We start from the raw sequence: 13,153 nt of genomic DNA on the forward strand, positions 1-13,153 counted from the left end.
TGAGTCAATGGAAGATATGGGCCTCTTTCCCAGAAGTTGGAGAGAAGAAAGCTGTAAGAAAGAAAGAAAGAAAGAAAGAGAGAAAGAAAGAAAAGAAAGAAAGAAAAGGTTGTTTTCTTCAGGCACATGCTGGACATTTTGGGAATGGAAGGAGTCAGGAGGGAAAATTCAGATCAGTGGAGTGAGCCCAATTATGTCCTTTAAAAAAACAATTATTCTTTGACCTGGTCTTTGGAAAGCGATCCTCTGGAGGAGGCCAGAGGCGCCGCGAGGGCCTGGGGGAAATTTAGAACCACAGAAGCTTATTGGATTTGAGTCCAGAGAAACACATGTTGCTACTGCAGGTGCCTTGGTAACTTGGGGGACAGGCAGAACACGGCCGCCCCATCTTGTATGGTGCCTCGCCGATCCAGTTGCCCCTGGAAGAGAAAAGGTCCCAAGGAGATGGGGACAGAGAGTTATGTGAGCAACGTTCACACAGGTTTCCAAATCCCAGTACCGCCACTGACTGGCTATGCGACCTTGGGCAAGTCACGTCTGTAAGCCTTGGTCTCTTCATCTATAAAACCAAGAGAAGACTCCTTTGTCTCACTGGGATGCAGCAAAGATCAAATAAGGGAGCTCTGTGTGCATGCACCCAGCACCATGCCTGGCGAATAAGCGACTCTTCAGTAAGTGTTGGGTTTCTTATTTCCTCCACCCCACCTCCCATCCCTGACTCAGGCAGCTCTGAGTTCTGGTCCGGGATTCTGCCCAGCTGGTAACAGAATAAACCACCTCGTTTCTTCTGAATAAAATAAAGAAATGAGGGGCACCCGGGTGGCTCAGTCGGTTGAGTGTCCGACTCTTGATTTCGGGTCAGGTCAGGATCTCGCCATGGTGAGAGCAAGCCCTGTGTCAGGCTCTGCATTGACAGTGCCTGCATGAGATTTCTCTCTCTCTCTCTCTCTCTCTGCCCCTCCCCGCCCCTCCTTCTCTCTCAAAATGAATGAATGAATGAATAAATAAATAAATAAATAAATAAAATGGTATCTGCAAAAATGTGTGAACACTTTATGACCTTCAAAAGTGCTGTGCAAATAGAAGCTAGAATAATCAGATGACGAGTATAATTCAATCATGGGGGCACATGCCCTTGAAGCCTCATCATGGCCACTGCTGTCCGTTTCTTCAACAGCCGGATCCCAAATCCATCCTACGTGCTCCTGAGTTAGTCCTTTCAAGAGACCATGATGGCTTTTTGGAGGAAGTGGGATAGGGAGTTGATTGTTTGGTGTTTACAGAATTTCTCTTTGGGATGATGAAAAAGTTTGGGAAGCAGATAATGGTTATGGTTGCACAGCATTGTGAATGTAACTAATGCCACTGAGCTGTATGCTTAAAAATGATAAATGGTAAATGGCAAATCTTATGTTACACATATTTTAAAAAAATTAATAATGTAACAATATACCAAAACCCATTGAATTGTACACTTCAAATGGGTGAGTTGTATGGTATGTGAATTGTATCTCAATAAAGCTGTTAAAAACAAACAAACCACTTTCATCACTTTCTCCTGCTCAAAAACTTTTAGTGGCTTCCCATTGACTGTGCAGGGGTCGACAATTTTTTTTTTAATGTTTATTTATTTATTTTGAGAAAGAGAGAGAATGCGCACATGTGGGCATGCATGAGCCAAGAAGCAGTAGAGAGAGAGAGAATCCCAAGCAGGCTCTGCATTGTCAGTGCAGAGCTCCATGTGGGGCTTGATCTCATGACTGTGAGATCATGACCTGAGCTGAAATCAAGAGTCAAACACTTAACCAACTGACCCACCCAGGTGCCCCAGGGTTGGCAATTTTTTTCATGTAAAGGGCCAGATAGTAAATATGTTAGGGTTTGTGGGCCGTCTATCTCTACTGCATTGAAACCAGCCCTGGATAATATGTAAATAAATGGTGTGGCTGTGTTTCAATAAAACTTTATTTACAAAAACTAGCAGCACGCAAGATTTTGGCCATGAGCCATAGTTGGCTGACCCCCAGCTCACAGAAGCACATGTGCAGCTTTTGGGCAGGTGTTCCAGACTGCTCCAACAGATCCAACTTACATACTCGCTCTTCCCCATCCCAGCCCACAGATTTTTTTCTCCCTCCTCTTCTCAAGGCCTAAAATCATTCCCTAGCTCTTGCTCATGACTGCCTCGTCATCTCATCACTGTTAGTTAACTTTGCCTTATTTTCTCGCACTTCATATGAATACTCATTGTGGGCAGAAAGGATACCTTTTACCTCCAAAAGTGATTGTTGAACGACTGTAAATAAAGTCAGCCAAAGTGCTTAGTAAAGTATGCATTTCTGGTTTTATATGGAGTTCACTCACTTATTCATTCAACAAACACTTCAGGAGCAGCTATAGGGCACCAAGACTTGTGCCAGATGCTGTGAGTCCATAGTTTTCAAAAGGTGCTTCTGGAAGTTTGGGGGCGGTGGGGACACCTGGGGGTGATGGAACAAAAGTCATTCTTTTTTTTTTTTTTATTTAATTTAACCACTGGGGAAAAATTTCTGCTTTTAAAAAAGGGGGTTGAAATCATTGTAGTAAAAGGATATAGAAATGAATTAGGTCTATTTCGAAGAGTTTATAACCTAGTTATAATCGTGGCCACCATTTACTAAGCATGTACTATGGGCAACTATGTGCTGTGATGCTCTGTGAGGTAAGTAGGATTAGTCCTATTTTATTTAGGGGCAGAGAGAGAGAGAGACAGGGAGACAGAGGATTCAAAGCAGACTCTGCGACGAGAGTGGAGAGCCCAATGAGGGGCTCAAAGTCATGAGATGTGAGACCATGACCTGAGCTGAAGTCAGACTCTCAATCAACTGAGCTACCCAATTGCCCCCAGGATTAGCCCTCTTTTAAAAGAGGAGAGTGAGGCCTGTAGAGATGAAATGCCTTCTCCAAAGTCTTCATATGCACATGGTAGAGCTGGACATTAAACCCAGATGTGGTCGCAGCAGTAAGCATCAACATATATTCTGACATTATCATGAGCCCAGGGGTGTTACCTGGGTCAAATCATTTACTTCTCTCAGTAATAATGAGTAGGTACTATTTTATTCTCATTTTGCAAGTGGAGAAACAGGCATGGAGAAGTGAAGTTAAATCACAATTTGAACCCTGACAGTCTTGACTCCAGATAATAAAAATCTTAACAATTATGCTGTTAATGCTGCAAAAGTTTGATGTATCAGCAAATTGGAACAGCCCCTTAAGCCATTTGTAACGAAATTTGCTTTGTGTTTTTGTGTCTGATAAAGCTGGGCTGATACTTTGTTAATAGATGTCACCATTAACAGGTAAAGGGCTTGAGAATTTGTGTGCAGGCTACCAATGACTTCCAGAATATCAGAATAATGTAGTAGACAGAACATAGGACTTGAGGAGCACCTGGGTAGCCCAGTTGGTTGGGCTTCCGACTTGATTTCGGCTCAGGTCGTGATATCATGTTGTGTGAGTTTGAGCCCTGCTTTGGGCTCTGTGCTGGCGGCATGGAGCCTGCTTGGGATTCTGTCTCCCTCTCTCTCTGCAGCTTGTTCTCTAACTCTCTCTCTCTCAAAAATAAACTGAAAAACAAAAAAGAACATAGGACTTGAAATCAAGACTTGTGTTTCAAACAGCTTTGCTACCTCCTGGCTTTGTGACTTTTGTAAGTTACTTAACCTCCCTGATCCTCAATTTCTTACTCTTTTAAAAAAGGAGGGGCGCCTGGGTGGCGCAGTCGGTTAAGCGTCCGACTTCAGCCAGGTCACGATCTCGTGGTCCGTGAGTTCGAGCCTCGCGTCAGGCTCTGGGCTGATGGTTCAGAGCCTGGAGCCTGTTTCCGCTGTGTCTCCCTCTCTCTCTGCCCCTCCCCCGTTCATGCTCTGTCTCTCTCTGTCCCCCCAAAAAATAAATAAACGTTGAAAAAAAATAAAAAAAAAGGAAAAAAGTTTCCCAGTATCACTCTCATTTTTTCTTCCTTCTTTCTCTTTCATCTCTTCAATGAGATAACGAGGTGAAAATATTTTGTAAATGGCTAAGGACTACTTGAGAGTAAAAGGTGATTATCAGCATGTGATTTTGAAATTCTAAATATTATGTTTACTTAGAATTTGTTCTTGTTTTTGTTTATTTAGTTAGTTAATGTTTACTTAGTTTTTTGAAAGAGAGAGAGACAGAGCATGAGCCGGGGGGGGCAGAGAGGGAAGGAGACACAGAATCGGAACCAGGCTTCAGGCTCCGAGCTGTGAGCACAGAGCCTGACTCAGGGCTCAAACTCACAAGCCATGAGATCAGGACCTGAGCCAAAGTCAGATGCTTAACCAACTGAGCCACCCAGGTGCCCCTGTTCTTGTTTTTATATGAGAGTCTATAATGTTGGCAAATTTGTATAGTGTAAGTCGGCTGTAACTTCCATTCCTCTTTCTCCATGTTTCCAAGAGGCTTACATACGAAGGCCACTCGTGACCTCCCTCCCACCAAGCTGATTGGAGAGTCTGGAGGAAGGAACTGAATGTGCTCGTTCTAGCCTTCCTTTCTTTCCCTTGGGATCTGCCTGGCCGCAGGGAGCGTGTGTTCTCAGTTGCTCTGTTCCTGTGACAAGCTTGGAGGGGCCAGCAATGCACTTACTGGAAGAGGACTGCGGTTTTCAGGTGTCCCCAGTCAATCGGTGTGCAGGTCCAATTTGAGAGTGGGCTATTTGCAAGCCTGCTTGCCTGGCACATCTCAACCACTTTCTCTGCTATTGACTTCATCAGCGCGGCTGCCTATCCACCTGACTTGGTCCTCTGTCTCCCAATCACTTTTGCAATTTGGGTAAAGAAAAAGAATTATCAATTGACTCTAAAACTACCAAGTTGTATGGTATTGAGGTTTCTTTGAATTCTGCCCATTCCACCTTCAGGGTCCACCCCTGTGCCCCACGGCCCCCTGCCTGGGGGCTGCACTTACTTAATGGCGTAGTTGCAGACCAGGTACACTGCCTGACGCCAGGTGTTGCCCCAGACGTTGATGCTGCCACAGGTGTGGAGGGCACAGCCCAGCCGATTGGAGGATGCCCACACCATCTGAGGAAGGACAATGACAGGGGAGGCTTTGAGAAGAACTCAGGGGGGCCCAGGCCCCTTGGCACGGGGAGGCTCCTGGCTGTGGTTCAGGGTGTGGGCTTTACGTGAGGTCTTTCTGGGAAGCCGTCTGCCTCCTGTTCCTGGAGACACATTGTGCTATAATGTTTCTCAAGGTTTTTGTTTTTTTACTACAACCAACAGTAAGGAATGAATTTCGAATTGTTAGTGCACAAAATACACACACACACACACACACACACACACACACAGCTGGAACACAAGTTTTGTGAACCCATATTTAATATTTTCATGTGTGACATATGCTAGTATTTTCTATACTGTTCTATTAATTTTCTTTCTTTCTTTGTTTCCTAGTGACTACCGCTTGAAAATCATTATTGTGTTAGAGTTAAAACACAAACTTTAGAGTTAAACAGCCTTGGATCAGAATCTCAGCATCACTAGTGTGTGGCTTTGACCAAGTCATTTCACCACTCCGCACCTCAGTTTCTTTGGTAAAGTGAAGGCAATAATGTCCTGGGATATCAGGAAGGACATTGTCTAGGCCCCATATTTCCTAGAGGGTCTCCAATGTAGAGTTTTGACATTAATTCCAAATGAGTCACAGAGAGATAGACAGACTGAAAGAAAATATTAGTCCTGGGGCACCTGGGTGGCTCAGTCAGTTGAACGTCTGACTCATGATTCCAGCTCAGGGCATGACCCCAGGGTTGTGGGATCAAGCCCCGATCAAGCCTGCTTAAGATTCTTTCTCTCTCTCCCTCTGCCCTTCTCCCCCACTCATGCATACTCTCTCTCTCCCTCTCTTTCTCTCTCTCTCAAAAAGAAAAGAAAAGAAAAAAGAAGAAAAAGAAAATATTGGTCCTGTCATGGGAATTTTCGGTCCCATTTCCTACATTACATGGCATTATATTTTTATGTGTAACAAGTGGTAACATATTCAATATTAGCACTCAAAATATACTACAATTTTGTCATTTTATTTTACCACTTTTTTAAGATAGTGGGGTTCTTAGAATATACTAGAAAGTGTTTGGACCTATTGAATTCAAAAGCATTCTTGAACTTGTCAGACCACACATCTCCATTTTGGGGGTCAAACAATCTGGTCGGGCCCACACAAGACACTCAACGCAAGATGCAATTAGCTCAGTTCAACATACACACAACCTTCTAGGAATATGCTTATTGTGTGAGAGGAAGTCCATAGAGCCTCTGTTCTATTTATTTATTTTTTTCATGTTTATTTATTTATTTTTGAGAGAGAGAGAATACAAGCAGGCAAGGAGCAGAGAGAGAGGGAGGCAGAATCTGAAGCAGGCTCCAGGCTCCAAGCTGTCAGCACAGAGCCCAACACGGGGGCTCGAACTCACGAACCCAGAGATCATGACCTGAGCTGAAGTCAGACGCTTAACCACCTGAACCACCCAGGCACCCCCTCTAGTCTATTTCTAATTTCTGTCCCACCACATTCTTCTTCTTCTAGGCTCCCAGGATTTGTTCTCCCTCGGCCCTTCCTCCCAACAAAGGGGTACCTGGGTATAGTGGGAGCAGACAGGGCCGCTGCAGCGCCAGGGGCAATGTGGGCGACAGTCCCTGGGGGCCGGAAACGAGTAATGCCGCTTCTCCTCAGACCAAGACTTGACGAGGTCCACCACCGAGCGGTACCTGGGGAGGCAGAGCAGATGGAAGGCACACTGGCTGGGGAATGGAGGAGCTACCCTGCCACCACCACCGTGCTCCGTGACCTCATCGAGTGACCGGGAGGACAAAGGGAAAAAGGTCACTCACCGGCCAGAATGGATGGACAGGTTCTGGCCCACGTGTCTCATCAGCTGTGAGGGCCCGTGGGCCCAGATGCACTGGGTAGCCCAGGCCTCGGCAGACCTGGCCAGCCGCTCGTCCCAGACCTGGGGAAAGAAAGGCCATGAACTTCCCTGGGGCCGGCACTGGCGTGGGTGGGGAGGAGGGGGAACCGCTATCCCAGCGGTGTCCTGAGATGGGCATTGTCCTGGTCCTGTTTCTCCTCCATCTGCTTGGAACCCTGCACCAAATCCACTGGACAAATCAGAAAACTAAGAGTCAGAGAAGGCCTATGACGTCAAGGTCAACAGCAAGTCCACACCAGAGCCAAGATCCACCCTGACCTCCCACTCCTCGTCTGGTACCCACCCCCACTCCCGCCACTGGACTTCAGGCTGGGGGCTCTCGGCTCTGAGCGGGCTCTGTGATGTTTGTGCGGGAGTTCCTAGCAGTCCCTGGAAGTGACTGAGCCCAGGGTGATGGGGAGGGAACCGGTTTATTATTTTATTTATTGTATTTTTAAAATGTGTTTATTTTAACATTAAGCATTTTGAGTTCAAAAGGTTTTTTTTTTCCTGAATCGTGAAAACATGCACAAATTTAATATGTGAGATGCCTAAAGGAGGAAAAGTAGAAAGTTTCTCATCTTTTTTTTTTTTATTTTTTTTTAACGTTTATTTATTTTTGAGACAGAGAGAGACAGAGCATGAACGGGGGAGGGTCAGAGAGAGAGGGAGACACAGAATCTGAAACAGGCTCCAGGCTCTGAGCTGTCAGCACAGAGCCCGACGCAGGGCTCGAACTCACGGACCGCGAGATTGTGACCTGAGCTGAAGTCGGACGCTTAACTGACTGAGCCACCCAGGCGCCCCGAAAGTTTCTCATCTTAATCCTCGACTTCCTCCCCCACCTGTCCTGCCCCATAGAGGCATCCTCCTCCAGAAACACTCTATACCTGTACAAGTATATATACATGAATATACATGCATACATATAATTATATAAGTATATGTAAAATATATGATTATATATAATACATATAATTATATAAGTATATATAATTATATAAGTGTATATAAATATATAATTGTATTTAATATAAAAGTTATACATTTTGTTGACAAATGGCAGCTAACCAGACCTTCTATCAGGTTCCTGGCTGCTTTTGCTCAACCAAACAGGTTATCTTAGTGGCTATTCCACATCAACACATAAAGAATAACCCCCTCCTCCCTCCCAACAGCTTCATAATTTTCCAATGTGTGACTGCCGCAAGTTTTATAACTTGAAAAAGGGCCACTTTTTTAGAAAAATACCAGTTTCCTTCCACTCTGACTTCCTAGGATTCTCTGAGATACTATTCATCCATTCATCATATTTGTTCACTCAGCAAATACTGAACAATATTTCTAGGCACCCAGAACTGACAGTCTAGCAAGGAAATGAGACGTTAAACAATCATTACGATCCCGGTGGGTGTGAGCATGTGAAACAGGCGACGGGAACTTTTGGGGAGGCTGTGGGAGAGAAAGGATTCCTTGGGCAAAGGATGCTTAGTCAGATGCCTGTCCTGCGGGCAGAAAGCAGCTAGTGAAGAAGCCACAGGGATAGCAAGAGAGGGGTCCAAACATGTTTCCAGGGTTGTCCAACTGGCACTCTTAGGGAATGCAGAGGAATGTTTCCTTCGTGCACCAAAGGAGTAAAATGAGGGAAAGAGCATGCTAACATCAAACCCACATTCATTGACCCTGCTGGGGTCCATGGCGAGCTGTTTCACTCTCTCTGTTCCACCACGCATGCAACAATTAAACATTCGTTGGGATGAGTGCCTTACACACACGCTGGTGCACAATAAATGTGTCATTGTTTGAAAAATGGAGGACCTTCCGTGTGCCAGCCCCTGTGCTAATAAATGCATGAGTCAGTCAATGAACAAATAAATGACTCCCCCACCTCTAGCTGCTTGCCGTTTTGGTTCCTATCCCCGCCCTTCCCCAACACCTTATGCCTACTTGACATTGTATTACCCATTTGTTATGTTGTGGATGTTTGTTTTCTATCATCCCCATGAGGGAAGACACCTTTTCCATCCTGTTCTCAGCATCTCCATGAGGCTTAGCGTACTGCCTACCTCTGAGCAGCGGTTACTACCTAAGTGAATGGACACATTGCAAAAGCACAGGGATTTGCAGGCTGTTGAGAAGCACATGTTTGTCTTGGAGCGGGGAGACTGGCCATCTCTTTCTGTAAAGAAATCTGTGGGTGGGCTAGAAGCCTATCTCTCCAGGCTGGTTTGAGACAAAGGTCCTGGGGGAGGGACTGTGATAAAGAGAAAGTCCCCTCCTCCACTCTGAGAGTCTGGCTTCTGCGGGGCTGGGGTGACAGCCCCTGGTCCTGCCTCCTTAAGGGAACATCTCTCAGCTTCTTCAGCTGCTCAGCTGCCAGTTTTCTTCAGCTTGAGACCCCAGGTACCAGTCCCCGCTGCTCCAAACTCTCCCCCCACAGGCCTGCTGAGTACAGTCTGTGAGTGTCCATTAGACCCCTACCGCAAAGAGACAATAGCATGGACCTCTCCAGCCACCCACCCCCTGCAGACCCCAGCAGGGAGCCAAAATCCTTGGGCAAGGTATTGTGTTGGTTAAGACCACAACCTTCGCAGCAGGCTGACCTGGGTTAGAATCCCAACCAGATGACCTTTGGCAAATCTCTGCCTCTCGGATTCTTTATTTGGATAAAGGAGACTGCAATCTCCACGTCGAAGGCAGAGGAGAACCCTCAGGGTTATGTGTAGGTGAGGTGCAGGCACACAGTGGATGCCCCATAAACAGCAGTCTGCTGACCCCACTTCCCAAGACAACCTGTGCGCATGGCCTTAGTGTCCTCATCTATCAAATGGGGAGAGTAATTCCTGCCCTTTGCACAGGACCCAGACACCGAGATACTGGCTAGTGGCGCCAGGCTGGCAAGTGGTCCAGCCCTTCCAGAACACGATGAGTTGACTGACATTTGCTGGAAAGGGCACAGGGGAAGGCACGGGAACTCACCATATACTCCATGTTGGCCGCAGGTGGGTGCACACTGGCCCGGATGTGGTTGTGATAATCCAATAAGGCACTCATGTCCCGGGCAGAGATGTGGCGCTTCCGCCGGTACCGGGGCACCCCCAGGCCACTCAGGGGCCACACGGCTGTGCCCTCGGTCTGGGCCAGTGCCAGGGTGGCATTGGGCATCAAGGCGTTCACTGCCTGGCCTGCCCAGAAGAGCAGGCCTGCCAGGCCCACGGTGCTGGGCAGCAGGGGCATAGCTGGCTGGAAGGGTCACGCGTCACCTCGTGCAGTCAGCGCCGGCTGCCTGGAGGGGGTGGGCATGAGGGCACCAAACCCTGAGCGTTCTCCAGCACTGCCACCCCGAGGGTGCTAACTAACCCCTGGGAACTTGGCAAAGATCTCCTGACTCAGCTCTAGTCCTGATGCCCCCACACCCTGTCCTTCCCACCCCAGTGAACTCAGTGGATCGGGCGATGGAGGGACATGCCCGGACAGCAGCTAATCCTGATCAGGCCGTGTGATACGGATGGAGCTGGCATCAAAGCCAGGGTCCCATCCCACGAGCCCAGGAGACAGACACCTGTCCTCTCCAGCCCGGACACCCTCTTCACCAATCCTGCTCCCAGTGGGCTCCATCGATGCCCTCAGAGGGCAGGGCCAACCTTCCCCGGGGCATACTGCCAGGCCCTGTCATCCCTGAATTGCTGTGTTTTGGGGGTTGAGAGTGAGACACAGGAAGAATCGGGTGGCAGAGGAGATGGAGGAGGATGAGGCAGAGAAAAAGAGAAGCAGAGAGGAAGAAAAACGAGAAGAGACCCAAGAGCCGTCTGAAAAAAAGACAGAGAACGGGGTGAAGGAAATTGGAAGGTGGAAAGATAAGGAGAGAATGGGAGACAGTGACGGGGGAAAAAGAGAAAGAGCATGGGAGAGACAGAAGCAGAGGGAGAAATTCTGACAGGGGAAAGAAGAACAGAGAAGACGAGGGAGAAAACAGTTAAAGAGAAGACAGCCAGAGAGAGGCGTGCGTGCGGGCGACCACGCAGCAGGCTTCCCAGGGGCGCGTACCCAGGCCGGGCAGCCCAGGCGGGTTGCAGCGGGCGTCGAGGAGGCAGGGACCTCTGCGGACACCCTGGCCCGCCTGGCAGCGCGGCGACTTTAACGGTCCCCTGGGAGCTGATGGCATCTGACGTCCGGGCCCCACAGCCCCCTCCCCTTCCAGCCAGGCCAGGCTTGGACCGAGGCTCCGCCTGCCCATTTGTGGGCTTTCCTCTCCCGCCCTCTGGCGCCTCTGCTCTTCCTTCTTCCACCTGGGGTGTGCAGGGCTGGGCTGAGCTGCTGGTTGGGGTAGGGATGTGACAATTGCAGGGACTCCAGGAGGAAATAGCACTCCTACCTTGGAAACCCCAGAGACAGAGGCTTTTCTCTGCCTTCCAGACCCCAACATTAAGGCCACCTTGCTTTGGGAGAGTATTCTTTGACTGTTTTCCCTACGAAGCCGTCCAGCCTCAGAGTAGGCAATTAACTTGGTCCCATCTAATGCGCACCTACTATATGCCAGGCCTGGGCTGAGTGCTTTACACACACAAGTTCAGCCAACCCTCAGAAGCAGATACTATAGCTCCCCATTTAACAGGTGAAGAAACTGAGCCCAAGAGATGAAGGGATGAGCCCAAAGCCAAGCCAGCCGTCTGCAACAGAGACAGGATTCAAATCCAAGTCTGACCCCAGAGCCCTGTTAGTATGTAAAAAGGATGCCATTTTCTGGGTTTCTTTGTTTGTTTCTAAGGATGCTATTTTTTTTAAACCAAACCAACATCGAAGCCCAGAGAAAGAGCCCAGGAGGATGTTCACTAGCATGCCACTCGAACGGAGCACCATACAGCCTAATGAATTAAGCGATGGATCTGGGTTCAAATCCCCATTATTTCACTCACTAACTGGGTGTCCTTGAGCAAGTTACTCAGTCATTCTGTGCCTCGTCTGTAAAATGGGAGTAATAATGGTACCTACCTTCTAGCACTGTTGTGAAGATAAAACAAATTAACATTGTGGAGCGCTCAGAACTATGCCGGTACACAGCGTGTGCTCTGTGCGTGTGCGTGTGTGTATGTGTGTGCGCGCACGTATGCGTGTGTGTGTGTGCTTGCACAGACACATGCACCAGCATGCAGATGTCTATACAGGCATGTGCACGTGTGTGTTGTCAAAGCCCCTTTGGTCTCTGAGTTGCTGTATTTCTAGGTTAAGACAGGAGTTTAATTTCTCCTCTCTGATTACTTGTATTCTTCACAAATAACAAGCAATACTTTTGTAATGGAGACAGTAGACTTACAGGAAAGAGGTTCTATAAAAACACCCAAAGTCGAAGCATTTGTAAGCCTTCAGCCTCCTCTTCCAGTGACCTCTGAGAATCCCCAGAACTCAGTATTGGGGTCCCCAGCTGAGCCAGGTGGCAATGGAGCGCTGGGGGCTGGGGTTCTCCCCAGACACATGGCATTCCCGCCCTCGGCAGCCACCCAGCCTCAGCCTCCCGGCCCAGACCATGCCTGCTGCCAAAGCACACATCTTCCTGCCGGAGTGGCTGCCTGCTGGACGCTGGGGGAGGTGGGGCAGGCCGAGGCAGTGAGGGCTGGGGGTGCTGGCCCTGTCTGGGACAGGCTTTCACCACCGTGCCAGAAAGACAAGGGGGCTGGGCTCCAATCTAGCCCCATCTCTGCCTCCAGAGTGCTGTGTGTCCTGAAGTAAGGTCCTATCCTTCTCTGGGCCTCAGATGTCCCACGAAAAAAGCTGGACTGAGGGCTTACCCGCCTATGGCAGGCTGGGACCCACAGCACCCAGGGGGAACTCTGCAGCCCAGGGTAGGCACACGCGAACAGCCTTGGCCCTTACAGACCCAGGAGTGCCAACGATTATGCCCCCCTCTGTCAGCACGCTCAACGGACCTTCTTCTATGGCTTGCACACAAGTGGAGCTTCACATCCACCGTTCACTGGTTTTCACAGCAGCCTTTGAGGCAGTAACCCCACCCATGGCACAGCTGGGGAGACTGAGGCACATAGAGCCTCAGGGACTTGTCCTAGGGCCGGGAGCTTATTTGTGTGGTAATGGGGACTCTGCAGTGAACATCCTCACACGTTTACAGAATGCACATGCCTCCCCTGGGCACACACCACACGCACCTGCATATACACA

General features: G+C 48.6%; 1 protein-coding gene across 1 annotated transcript; it reads right to left on the reverse strand.

Moving 5' to 3' along the window:
- Positions 1-286: 286 nt before the first annotated feature.
- On the reverse strand, positions 287-10,216 carry R3HDML (R3H domain containing like). The gene is made up of 5 exons (XM_030308967.1): positions 9,959-10,216; positions 6,903-7,021; positions 6,647-6,779; positions 4,975-5,090; positions 287-419 (listed from the first exon to the last, which is right to left on the reverse strand). Exons 1-5 carry the CDS (start codon positions 10,214-10,216, stop codon positions 287-289), a joined length of 759 nt encoding a protein of 252 aa, XP_030164827.1.
- Between the last annotated feature and the right edge of the window lie 2,937 nt (positions 10,217-13,153).

Source organism: Lynx canadensis, chromosome A3 (genome assembly GCF_007474595.2).
Source record: "Lynx canadensis isolate LIC74 chromosome A3, mLynCan4.pri.v2, whole genome shotgun sequence".
Taxonomy (NCBI): Eukaryota; Metazoa; Chordata; class Mammalia; order Carnivora; family Felidae; genus Lynx; species Lynx canadensis.